General features: G+C 39.8%; 2 protein-coding genes across 2 annotated transcripts in view; one reads left to right on the top strand and one right to left on the bottom strand.

Moving 5' to 3' along the window:
• Positions 1-3,077: 3,077 nt before the first annotated feature.
• LOC138948759 (toll-like receptor 13) lies at positions 3,078-10,866 on the top strand. The gene is made up of 3 exons (XM_070320365.1): positions 3,078-4,578; positions 5,072-5,243; positions 7,914-10,866. Exons 1-3 carry the CDS (start codon positions 3,293-3,295, stop codon positions 8,553-8,555), a joined length of 2,100 nt encoding a protein of 699 aa, XP_070176466.1. The 5' UTR covers positions 3,078-3,292; the 3' UTR covers positions 8,556-10,866.
• A 1,381-nt stretch (positions 10,867-12,247) lies between these two features.
• Positions 12,248-12,917, bottom strand: part of LOC138948758 (microfibril-associated glycoprotein 4-like) — a 3,090-nt gene continuing 2,420 nt past the window's right edge. Inside the window, exon 3 of the mRNA XM_070320364.1 lies at positions 12,248-12,917. This exon is cut by the window's right edge and continues 154 nt beyond it. The gene's annotated coding sequence lies outside the window, so the exon portion shown is untranslated.

Below are 12,917 nucleotides of genomic sequence, written 5' to 3'. Positions count from 1 at the left end.
TTGAAGAATTTGTAAAGAGAAGAAACGATAACAGCAGGAGAAATAAAAGTCGTGTGTGCATTTTGGGGTTTTGGAGGGACGATTTCGAGTTTGAACCCGTTCTTGCACATGCTCCAAAGCGTGTAACATACAATCTTGCACACGTTTGCTTTAGTAGTGGCAAAGAAGGAAAGCGTGTGACATTGCTTCATGTGCAGAGCGGGAATTTTTTGATGAATCAATTTTGCAGATTGACACAGGTGTCTGTAAGAAAATTTCATGTAAAAAATTCCCACTCTACACAGAAAGCACCCCGGCTGTTGAGTGTTGGTATGTGACCAAGTGGAAGGATGGCCTGATCCCATGTAAAGGCCAGGCTGTTGAGTGTCGGTATGTGACCAAGTGGAAGGATGGCCTGATCCCATGTAAAGGCCTGGCTGTTGAGTGTTGGTATGTGACCAAGTGGAAGGATGGCCTGATCCCATGTAAAGGCCAGGCTGTTGAGTGTTGGTATGTGACCAAGTGGAAGGATGGCCTGAGCCCATGTAAAGGCCAGGCTGTTGAGTGTTGGTATGTGACCAAGTGGAAGGATGGCCTGATCCCATGTAAAGGCCAGGCTGTTGAGTGTTGGTATGTGACCAAGTGGAAGGATGGCCTGATCCCATGTAAAGGCCAGGCTGTTGAGTGTTGGTATGTGACCAAGTGGAAGGATGGCCTGAGCCCATGTAAAGGCCAGGCTGTTGAGTGTTGGTATGTGACCAAGTGGAAGGATGGCCTGAGCCCATGTAAAGGCCAGGCTGTTGAGTGTCGGTATGTGACCAAGTGGAAGGATGGCCTGATCCCATGTAAAGGCCAGGCTGTTGAGTGTCGGTATGTGACCAAGTGGAAGGATGGCCTGATCCCATGTAAAGGCCAGGCTGTTGAGTGTTGGTATGTGACCAAGTGGAAGGATGGCCTGAGCCCATGTAAAGGCCAGGCTGTTGAGTGTTGGTATGTGACCAAGTGGAAGGATGGCCTGATCCCATGTAAAGGCCAGGCTGTTGAGTGTCGGTATGTGACCAAGTGGAAGAATGGCCTGATCCCATGTAAAGGCCAGGCTGTTGAGTGTCGGTATGTGACCAAGTGGAAGGATGGCCTGAGCCCATGTAAAGGCCAGGCTGTTGAGTGTTGGTATGTGACCAAGTGGAAGGATGGCCTGAGCCCATGTAAAGGCCAGGCTGTTGAGTGTTGGTATGTGACCAAGTGGAAGGATGGCCTGATCCCATGTAAAGGCCAGGCTGTTGAGTGTCGGTATGTGACCAAGTGGAAGGATGGCCTGATCCCATGTAAAGGCCAGGCTGTTGAGTGTCGGTATGTGACCAAGTGGAAGGATGGCCTGAGCCCATGTAAAGGCCAGGCTGTTGAGTGTTGGTATGTGACCAAGTGGAAGGATGGCCTGATCCCATGTAAAGGCCAGGCCACATTTGACATAGTCAGTCAAACTGTTTTCACAGGACTGTGCGTATTTCAGAACGCTGGGCTCTCCACACAATCCTACACCTGGAAATCATATCCAGGGCTAACACCAAAAACAAGTGAAAAACCAGGGTCCACGGCAGCAGGGCTCTCCTGGTACCAAAATGTATGTTGATAAGTTATAAAATAATACACATTTTGCCTCCATTAACCATCCAAACTATAAAATTAAAAAAATAAAAATGTAAGTTCCGGTTTTAAAAGTTTTCAAAAGCCGGATTTCCGGCGAGAACCGGAAAGGTGTTAGCCCTGCATATCCGACTATCACCGAAACACTCACAGCTCCATTGATCACAGGCAAGACCTCCCAAGTATAGATGTTACAACATTGAATCAAACAATTCTTTGGTGATGTATAAAACTACATCCTTGATTTCATAAATATTTGTTTTAAATTTGACAAAGCAATGAAGGAATATACGGATGAAGCACAAAAAAACTTGTCTCATTGAACAAAACATTAGGTACATGTTTACAGATATAAATAAATGTACTGATACTTTGGCCTGCTCTCCAGAAAATGCTGTTACAACAATCACATTCAATCAAAATGTCTATCCATTCTTCAAACAACATAAACACCACAGTAAATACAGGTAATTAAGCTGTCAAAATCATGGTCACTCAACAGTAAATTATAGCGCAAAGGTGAAAAGATATTTTTTAGCAACAAAAGAGGTAAAAAAAAAAAGTTTCTTTGAAACAGTTAAATAAAGCACTACCACTGAATGGCACAGGTTGGTTCCCCTCTAATCAAAATTAAATCACATGCAAACTTGTTCATAATTAATTGTCTGAAATTAACACAACATTACCCAACAAACGCACAAAAGCCAAATTGATTAAATTCGACAATCATCACTGCATCAAAAGTCAAAACTACCATAACCTCCACATGGTGAATAAGACTAGATCCGCTGATGTGCGCCACACACATTAAAGGACTGATCGAGGTTCTAATCCCGCCAGCCAAGCGCCTATCCCCATATGATTTAGTATTGTTTGTGCTGTCCTTGTATCGGTGAGTACAGAAATCTTTTTTTTCTCTTTTTTTAAAAACTTTATTTCCGTAAATGAAACAAGACTAAACTTCCTATTCAGAGAGTCCTGACTTGAATAAACGTAACTTTGAACTAACACTCCTAAAATGTCAATATAACTCATGAAGTTTGCGGTAGAATGCAAAAACTTACAGAATGTATGATAAGCAGAAAACTATATGTCTTGCTGGGATTTTTTCCTCCAAAGATTGAACAGCTAGCTTTCGCTTGCATTTGAATATTTAAAAAAACAAACAAACACCCAACTCGTGTTACCCTGGTATCACACAACGAGTCATGCAGTAACCGTATTCTCTATGTATCGTGCTAGCCACAGCAAAACAATATTGTATTCGTTGCCGCATTCTTCTTCAAGCAACTATGCAAATACACTGTTGTGATATGGTGTTACGCTCCAGCAGGCAAGCAAATATAGCCTTCCCAAGAACTACAACGTGAAGACGAGCGACATTTTCCTCATAGTTTCTGAGGAACAAGGAAATATTATGACTTCTTTCTTCTCTAATGATCTTGACTGCTGAAAATGTTAACCTCGGGTTTGTTTTTCAGTTGTGTTTGGTCGAGACGGCTCCGCCTAGTTAGACGCAGAAGCTGCAAGAGGTTAGACAACTGCTGTGCGCACTTTAATCTTGGAACTTTAGTTCGAAAGGATAAAGGTGTTAAGCTTGGCCTACTCTCCCATACTGGTATTATAACATATACAGGATTGAAAAAGTAAGAAAACAGTCCAAATCACCATGGCAATGCTGGCCATTTTCATCGCTGTGAGTGTACTTTATGCAGGCGATGTGACAGGTAGGTGCCGCAATAACGTGACACATTGCTGGTATAAAAACCTCTTCATACTGGAACCTCACGTCCGAGCGTGCCACGACTTGTGTAACTGTACAGACACCACACTCGACTGTTCCTCCAACCAAGGCAAACTAAAGTTCGTGCCTCACGTCAACGAAAGTTACATTAACCTGAATTTTTCCAACAACAAGATTTCTAACATCTCTGATGAAGATTTCTTCTGCAATGTGTCCAGGAATGTGCGTGCCATTGACCTGTACAACAACGGTCTGCGCTTCATCAGTAAAGGCGTGTTTGATGGCCTCGACAATCTCACCGAGTTACTACTGGGAGGGTCCAACTATCTGGAATACAAGGACATTTGCTGTCATATCCCCAATCTCCAACACCTGAGTCTTGGCTGCTTACGTTTTGGGCTTGCACCAAGGACTACTACTAACCTGTCGTTGTTCCAGTCCGCGAAGAGTCTCAGAACACTGGGGTTGTGGAGAAATAAGATTTACAAACTGCACTCAGCTCTTTTGCCCTCTTTGCGTACTCTGAACCTGGAAAGCAACCGACTGTTCGAGTTTCCAGTGTCATGCTCAGATCGAAAGAATGAATCGTTCTTTCCGAGTCTGGAAGTTTTATGGCTTGACGGGAACATGATCAGCTGTATCGACGACCCAGTCTGCCTGCCCAACCTCACAGAGCTGCACTTGCGCTACAACAGATTTGTGCAGTTAGATACTGATGCTTTTTTCACTGCACGTTTTGGAAAGCTTCAATTTCTAAAGCTCAATCAACTGGACCACGAATTTTGTCGGATTCGTCCATATTTTGTCAATAACTCGATTGTCACGAATATCAGCTTCACGAATAACGACGTGGATTTTTCACAACACTACGTCAACGAGACAGCTTTCGGTGGCTGTACGAGTGTTCAACACCTGAGTCTCAGCGGCAATAATTTTCGAGATGTCACAAAAGGCAAATTTCACGCTCTGTTGCAACCCATGGAACATTCTCTGAAGGCCCTGTACCTAGGAAGAGTGCGACTGAAGTTCATCACATCAAACATGTTCAGTCGACTTTCACAACTAAGAGTGTTGCATCTGTATGGGAACGATCTGTCTTCCATCCCCGATGGTGCCTTCAACAGTCTTTACCACTTGACCACTTTGACGCTTGACCAAAACAACATAGCGACCATCGCTAAAGCCACGTTCAGTGTCCACTTACGTATGAGGTAGGTCCAATTATCAGGTGTTACGTAAATGTTCTGTTTCTTCTGCATCAAGTTCGTACAATATTATTCTCTATAATGTTTATGTGAATGAATAATATTGGTTCTCTATCTAAAGATTACTCAATCACTTGGTCCGAAATGCCCCACTTATCTATCACAATAGCTCTTAATAAAGACATTCGGAGAGGGCAAACATCTTGCAAAACGGTTTAACTTCTTACAACGTTACGAAATTTAATGCAAGCGGAAATTAATTTACTTTGGGATAGCCGCTCAGCTCATTTAGTAAGTTTTAACCTTTATTCGTAAGTGGGCAAAACATTCATAAACCAGATGATGAAAAGTGACATCGCAATTACACCAATTTAAACGCATAAAAGAATAGTTCACCGGTAAAGAGAAGAAAGAAGATGATAACCACAACGAAATTTACTGGTGTTATCAACAAAGCATCTAATATCCCTTTAAGATAGACTGCCCTCTTTCTTTGCAGACTGCAGTACGTGACTTTGGACTGCAACCCATTCCAGTGTACCTGCGACATCCTGTGGTTTCAACAATGGATGAAAGCAAACCCACGTGTCTTCCACGACTACCACGGCAAGGGTTACCGATGTGCTAACATCGGCAACATCTCGATTCCATCATTTCCCTTAAACCCACAGGTACAACTTCAGTTGTCAAATAGTTTTGCTCACCTGATATTTTGAACACGTTAATTTGTTTTATATATACTGTCTGTCTGTCCATATTGGTCACTTTTCTCTCAATCCAACTCTTCATTATCTCTTCTAAAAACAGAAAAACACGAAGCAAAATAACAATTTCTTGGGCAAGCGTTATGGCAATAGTCAGTTGATCGCCATGGTACCCTATGCTGAGGCTTTATCAACAACGTTGGTGTCATGTTCATTCGACTCAGATTGAATTTGAAATGGTACTTTCAATTTGATAGCGTAGCCTAGACAAGATTCCGTCTGCAACTTTGATGCCCTGCCCCTTCAAACCAGAATAGATCACCAGGGATGGCTAAATCGTCCGCCCGGTCGCCAGGGGCGAGTAAAAATTCTGCCGGGCTAGTAGAAGCCGCCTGGCAGCTCGCCCGGCTGGCCAGTGAAAATGTTGGTCAAATGCACATTGTTTGGTTGTACAATCGAGTTTTAAAGCCATATAAACACTGCAGATGCAGGAACTTCTGTCGTCTGGAACAGCATCCCCATGATCTAGTGAAACATGATCCTGTGCGTTTCACCGCTGTTTTAATAGTGTAAAGAAATCTAACACTCATAATTTGTTGTGGGGTATGTATAGTCTGACCAGGAGAGGACGTTTTAAATTATTTTAAAAAGATCTAATCAAGTTTTGCATAATGTCCAAGAATACAAGTTGTTAAGGACGAGTAGTACTATTAAAAGGGTTAAGCACTACTGCCAATAGTTTTTGTTGTACCCAGGTAAAATTGTAAGCGATGTGACCCAAAATGTGTAAATACCAACCCCGGAGGAGCCTCAGTGACGCATAACGCTGACCTCCTAAGCCAGCCAGGTGTGCCGCGTGAGCACGTTTTTCACACCAATTCTGTAAAATTGCTTTCCTCGGTCAGATTCTGTCCAATGAACTTCTCAGTAGCCAATAGGGGGCGCTTTCAAAGTGCAGACAACACCCCCCACCACCCCCACCCCCCCTCCACTACCCAATTAGCTTAAGTGTTCTGATGAAATGAACAGTGTTGCGACGATTCACACGTGCATTGCTGCATGCTTGCAAGTAAAGTAACTAACCCAACACTGCATTCCTTGAGACAACAATTGTACTGTCATTCAGGTGGTCGTTTTTACATTTAGTCAAGTTTTGACTAAATTTTTTAACGTAGAGGGGGGAATCGAGACGAGGGTGTGGTGTATGTGTGTGTGTGTGTGTGTGTGTGTGTGTGTGTGTGTGTGTGTGTGTGTGTGTGTGTGTGTCTGTGTGTGTGTGTGTGTGTGTGTCTGTGTGTGTGTAGAGCGATTCAGACTAAACTACTAGACCAATCTTTATGAAATTTTACATGAGAGTTCCTGGGAATGATATCCCCGGACATTTTTTTCTTTTTTTCGATAAATGTCTTTGATGACGTCATATCCGGCTTTTTGTAAAAGTTGAGGCAGCACTGTCACACCCTCATTTTTTAATCAAATTGATTGACTTGTTGGCCAAGCAATTTTCGACGAAGGCCGGACTTCGGTATTGCATTTCAGCTTGGTGGCTTAAAAATTAATTAATGACTTTGGTCATTAAAAATCTGAAAATTGTAAACAAATTTTTTTTTAATAAAACGATCCAAATCATTTTATTAAACGATTCATCTTATTCTTTATCATGTTCTGATTCCAAAAACATATAGATATGTTATATTTGGATTAAAAACAAGCTCTGAAAATTAAAAATATAAAAATTATGATCAAAATTAAATTTCCGAAATCGATTTAAAAACAATATCATCTTATTTGTTGTCGGTTCCTGATTCCATAAACATATAGATATGATATGTTTGGATTAAAAACACGCTCAGAAACTTAAAACGAAGAGAGGTACAGTAAAGCGTGCTATGAAGCACAGCGCAACCGCTACCGCGCCAAACAGGCTCGTCACTTTCACTGCCTTTTGCACTAGCGGCGGACTACGTTCAGTTTCATTCTGTGAGTTCCACAGCTTGACTAAATGTAGTAATTTCGCCTTACGCGACTTGTTACATTTAGTCATGTTTTGATTTTTTTTAAACTTTAAATACCACCGACACACACACACACACACACACACACACACACACACACACACACACACACACACACACAAACAAACAAACAAACGCAGAGCGTTAATGCACAATGAGGTTATTTAAATCAGACTAGTTTAATTATCATTCTGAACAATTGCTCGATTTGCACACCTCTCTCTCTCTCTCTCTCTCTCTCTCTCTCTCTCTCTCTCTCTCTCTCTCTCTCTCTCTCTCTAGAGGGTGAGGCTCTTTTGGGGTAAACATTTGATGATTTTTCTTTCACTTTCGGTCAATTTCACGTGTACAGGGCTTACCACAACAGATAGAAACAATTACTTTTAACACAAAATAGTACTACTCGCCCATAACAGCCTTTGTTCTTAAATACATACCAAAATATCATTTCTTTATTTTTAAATAATTTAAAACGTCCTATATTGGTCCCTCGAATAGACTATACCGGGCCAGCGAAATTTCTTGCGGGCTAGTGACTTTCTTGAAGTTACTCGCCCGGTTGGCGAGTTAAAATGTTGAGATTTGGCCATCCCTAGATCACAATTGAAACTTTCACTTCCAGGCGTGCCTGCTGGGTTCTGACGCTGTCGCCTTCACCATTGCCGTGACCTGTGTCCTCCTCTTCTTCCTCCTCCTCTTCACCATCCTCTTCCGCTTCCGCTGGCACATGCGCCTGTGGCTGTACCAAGTGTTCCATAACAGTAAACGAGGGCGACGAAGCTGGCGTTACAAGTACGACGTGTTCGTGTCGTACGCGGAGGAGGACGCGCGCTGGGTGCTGCAAGAGTTACTGCCCGTGACAGAGGGCAGGTGGGGGCTGATCCTGTGTCTGCATCAGCGGGACTTCCGGCCCGGCAAACACATCGTGGACAACATCGCCGACTGCGTCAGCGAAAGCGAGCGAGTTGTGCTGGTCTTCTCGCCGCACTTTGCACGCAGCGAGTGGTGTCAGTTCGAGCTCAAGTTGTGTCAGAGTGTCGTCATGGAGCGTGATGACGTCATGGTGCTGGTGGCGCTGCAGGAGACGCGGTCACGTGACATGTCGGGCGCCATGTTGGCAGTGCTTCGGACTACCACCTACATCGAGTGGGAGGAAGGACAGGACGCCACACAGGCCTTCTGGGGACGTCTTCGTCTGGCGCTGGAGGATCCCGACGTCGTTGCAACACAAAACAACGTGTGCTCCTTATACATGTGTTCATAATATCTGCAAGCTTCCTAAGCTTGCTACTTACAAGTTGCGACACATTCATGGTTGTAAATTGATAACATGAATAGTCACATACTGACGGTAAGCATGTGCACGATTCGACACTAAGAAGTCGTCTCTTCTTAGCCTCATGCCAAATGAAACGAGACAGAACCTTTTCCCGTGGGAAAGGGAGGGGGTTGCTGTGTAGACGGTAGCGGCGTTGTACAGACGTAGAAACTTCAACACACATTGTTTTCTTCAAAGCAGTCCATGAAGACATTGCACAAGTTTATTACGATTTTCGAACTTTGCTTTTATTTAAATGTGCAATAGTTCTAATTGTTTATTTTTTTCTGTAATCCATTTTATTTTGTTACTCTGATTGCGTCCTCATTTTCAAATGTATATTACGTATCATTGGGATTAATTTGTCCAGCAGGGTTTTCTCACTCTGTTAAGTTTTGTCTGCCATAATCTATGGATTTCACAAGAACTGCGATGGCTTTACTTAATTGCTTTTTGCTCATTTTGTTCTTTGGTCCTTGCTTTGTTTGTGATAGCACAGTCATAGCACAGATGATATATTTCGTCCTTAACAAATAACTTTTGCACATGTGTGTCTATTTCACTCCGATGTAAAGTTTGCTTTGAAGTTTGCTGCAGTGCAGTCGATGCCACCTTATATCATTACCCTATCTTTGATATTTGAGCAGTGCAGGGATAACCATAAACGATTTCGCTGAATGGATTTAAAAAATAAAAAAAACTTCCTTGTAATGTAACCCATTATGTCAGCCACAGCCGATCTGTCCAGGAAAAAAATGAAGCGAATGATGGTGTCATTTTCAAAACTTCTATAATGCGGTTAACACAGAGATAAAGAAAAACACATATTTATAAATGTCGATGTTGGAATAAAAGTTACAATTAAAAACAGGACAACAAGAAAAGGTAAACGTTGTCTGAAAGAGCAATCGTATACACTGTGGATCTTATAAGCATTCATGCATATCAGAACGTCTTAAGTTACCAAATGGTAGACAATGCAGCTTATTGTAATTTAGGAAAAGTTTAATAATTGTTTACTGTTATATTAAATGGTAGACAACACATCTTATTGTAATGTAGCAAAAGTTAAATGAATGTTTATTGTTATATTAAATGGTAGACAATAAATCTTATTGTAATGTAGCAAAAGTTAAATGAATGTTTACTGTTATATTAAATGGTAGACAATAAATCTTATTGTAATGTAGCAAACGTTAAATGAATGTTTACTGTTATATTAAATGGTAGACATCACAATAAATCGTACAGTAATGTAGCAAACGTTAAATGAATGTTTACTGTTATATTAAATGGTAGACAATAAATATTATTGTAATGTAGCAAAAGTTAAATGAATGTTTACTGTTATATTAAATGGTAGACAATAAATCGTACAGTAATGTAGCAAAAGTTTAATGAATGTTTACTGTTATATTAAATAGTAGACAATAAATCTTATTGTAATGTAGCAAAAGTTAAATGAATGTTTACTGTTATATTAAATAGTAGACAATAAATCCTATTGTAATGTAGCAAAAGTTTAATGAATGTTTACTGTTATATTAAATGGTAGACAATAAATCTTATTGTAATGTAGCAAAAGTTAAATGAATGTTTACCGTTATATTAAATGGTAGACAATACATCTTATTGTAATGTAGCAAAAGTTAAATGAATGTTTACTGTTATATTAAATGGTAGACAACACATCTTATTGTAATGTAGCAACAGTTAAATTGTTGTTTACTGTTATATTGAATAGTAGACAATAAATCGTATTGTAATGTAGCAAAAGTTAAATGAATGTTTACTGTTATATTAAATAGTAGACAATAAATCCTATTGTAATGTAGCAAAAGTTTAATGAATGTTTACTGTTATATTAAATGGTAGACAATAAATCTTATTGTAATGTAGCAAAAGTTAAATGAATGTTTACTGTTATATTAAATGGTAGACAATAAATCTTATTGTAATGTAGCAAACGTTAAATGAATGTTTACTGTTATATTAAATGGTAGACAATAAATCGTACAGTAATGTAGCAAAAGTTTAATGAATGTTTACTGTTATATTAAATGGTAGACAATAAATCTTATTGTAATGTAGCAAAAGTTAAATGAATGTTTACTGTTATATTAAATGGTAGACAATAAATCTTATTGTAATGTAGCAAAAGTTAAATGAATGTTCACTGTTATATTAAATGGTAGACAATAAATCTTATTGTAATGTAGCAAAAGTTCAATGAATGTTCACTGTTTAATTAAATAGTAGACAATAAATCCTATTGTAATGTAGCAAACGTTAAATGAATGTTTACTGTTATATTAAATGGTAGACAATAAATCTTATTGTAATGTAGCAAAAGTTAAATGAATGTTCACTGTTATATTAAATGGTAGACAATAAATATTATTGTAATGTAGCAAAAGTTAAATGAATGTTTACTGTTATATTAAATGGTAGACAATAAATCTTATTGTAATGTAGCAAAAGTTTAATGAATGTTTACTGTTATATTAAATGGTAGACAATAAATCTTATTGTAATGTAGCAAAAGTTAAATGAATGTTTACTGTTATATTAAATGGTAGACAATAAATCTTATTGTAATGTAGCAAAAGTTAAATGAATGTTTACTGTTATATTAAATGGTAGACAATAAATATTATTGTAATGTAGCAAAAGTTAAATGAATGTTTACTGTTATATTAAATAGTCCATTAACTTACCATTCTTGTTGGCTCACGAAGTGTAGCCTATGCGATCGTAACTTTGTCTGTCTGTGCGTTTGTGCGTGTGTGTGTGTGTGTGTGTGTGTGCGTGCGTGTGTGTGTATGTCTGTGGTAGAAACTTTAACATTTCCGAGTCTATGTGTGAGTGGTTATCCAAGACTATGGATAAAGCTCGCATAAGATTACGTCACGGTCAAAAGTGTTTGACGTCAATTAATGCATCATGACGGCATGCCTCCCTGTAGTCTTTCTCTCTCGCGTGGTGTGTGTGGTCTCGGTCATTGTTATTTTGAGCGGGCCGAGACTATTTGGCAGGTCGTGTCCCTGTAAGTAGGCTACATGCAGACACAGACAGATCTAGATCTGGTGTCTCGCTTTCTTGCACAGTGTCACCTAAGCTTACTGTGTGTGTGGGTGTGTATGTGTGACGGAGTGATTGAGTTTGTGTTACTGTTTGTCTATTTCTTACGTGAGCCTTGAAGGCTTCGCCTCTTGTTTTCTTTCTTATTCTTGAGTTTGAAACGTTAGCATGTTTTGTGCTTTATGTTTTGGAGTGGCACATTTCCTTGTCTTTTTGTGTCAACTTTTTCCTGGTTTTTGGCAGTTTCCTTGTTTTCCGGTATCGGAAGACGGTTTATTGTTGTGGTTCGTGTTACCTTTGTTGCCTTAAGCGGTGATGGTGGTTGTAGTGGTGGAGGAGGTGGTGATGGCAGTGTATCCAGCGTTGATGAGATAAGAAGTTGAAGGTCAATCAGTAAAGGCTCTCAAGTCTTCTTCGTTATAACGAGAGATATGCATACAGTTAGAGAGAGAGAGAGAGAGAGAGAGAGAGAGAGAGAGAGAGAGAGAGAGAGAGAGAGAGAGAGAGAGAGAGAGGAAGAGAGAGAGAGAGAGGAAAGAGAGAGGGAGAGGGAGAGAGAGAGAGAGAGAGAAAGAGAGAGAGAGAGAAAGAGAGAGAGAGACAGAGAGAGCTTTACGATTGCAGGTAAGCTGGTCTAGAATACTGTCGCTGTTGAATTCATAGTTTTAATTTTACCGAACATGACGTCGTTAAGGACAGAATGCGACAAATTCACGCGTTTTAACACTATACGTCTTTCATTCAAGGTCAAACTCAAGATATCCAAGTGTATTTGCATCTGACGCAGTGCCGTCACACATTATTCATTCAGGCATCTATAAATTATAGATTAAAGAATGCATGAAACTTCGTTTTGATCTGTAAAAATAAACTGTAAACCTAGTGACATATATAACAATATTCTGAAGAATATTACCCTTCTAAAACTTACTGCTAGCACACCTAGTTAACATAAAGTAATAACGCCACAAAATCAAAAGGTCTTCATACATTGTTGCACAGCAAATAACCAATACTCCCTTCAAAAGATGAACATACCGTGTTGAAGGTATACAAGATTTAAGCCACAATTTTGCATTCGAACAGACACCTGTTATTTCATCGCCAAATATGGCAGGAAAGAACCGTACTTAACCTTGAAAACAAATATCCCTGCGAGGATATCTGTTGATAACATGATTAAATTCAATCCTTCCTGGCATCATTCGACAGATTTTACAGAATGTA

The sequence above is a fragment of the Littorina saxatilis genome, linkage group LG15 (genome assembly GCF_037325665.1).
Source record: "Littorina saxatilis isolate snail1 linkage group LG15, US_GU_Lsax_2.0, whole genome shotgun sequence".
Classification (NCBI taxonomy): domain Eukaryota; kingdom Metazoa; phylum Mollusca; class Gastropoda; order Littorinimorpha; family Littorinidae; genus Littorina; species Littorina saxatilis.
This window is presented reverse-complemented; position numbering and strand designations above follow the sequence as displayed.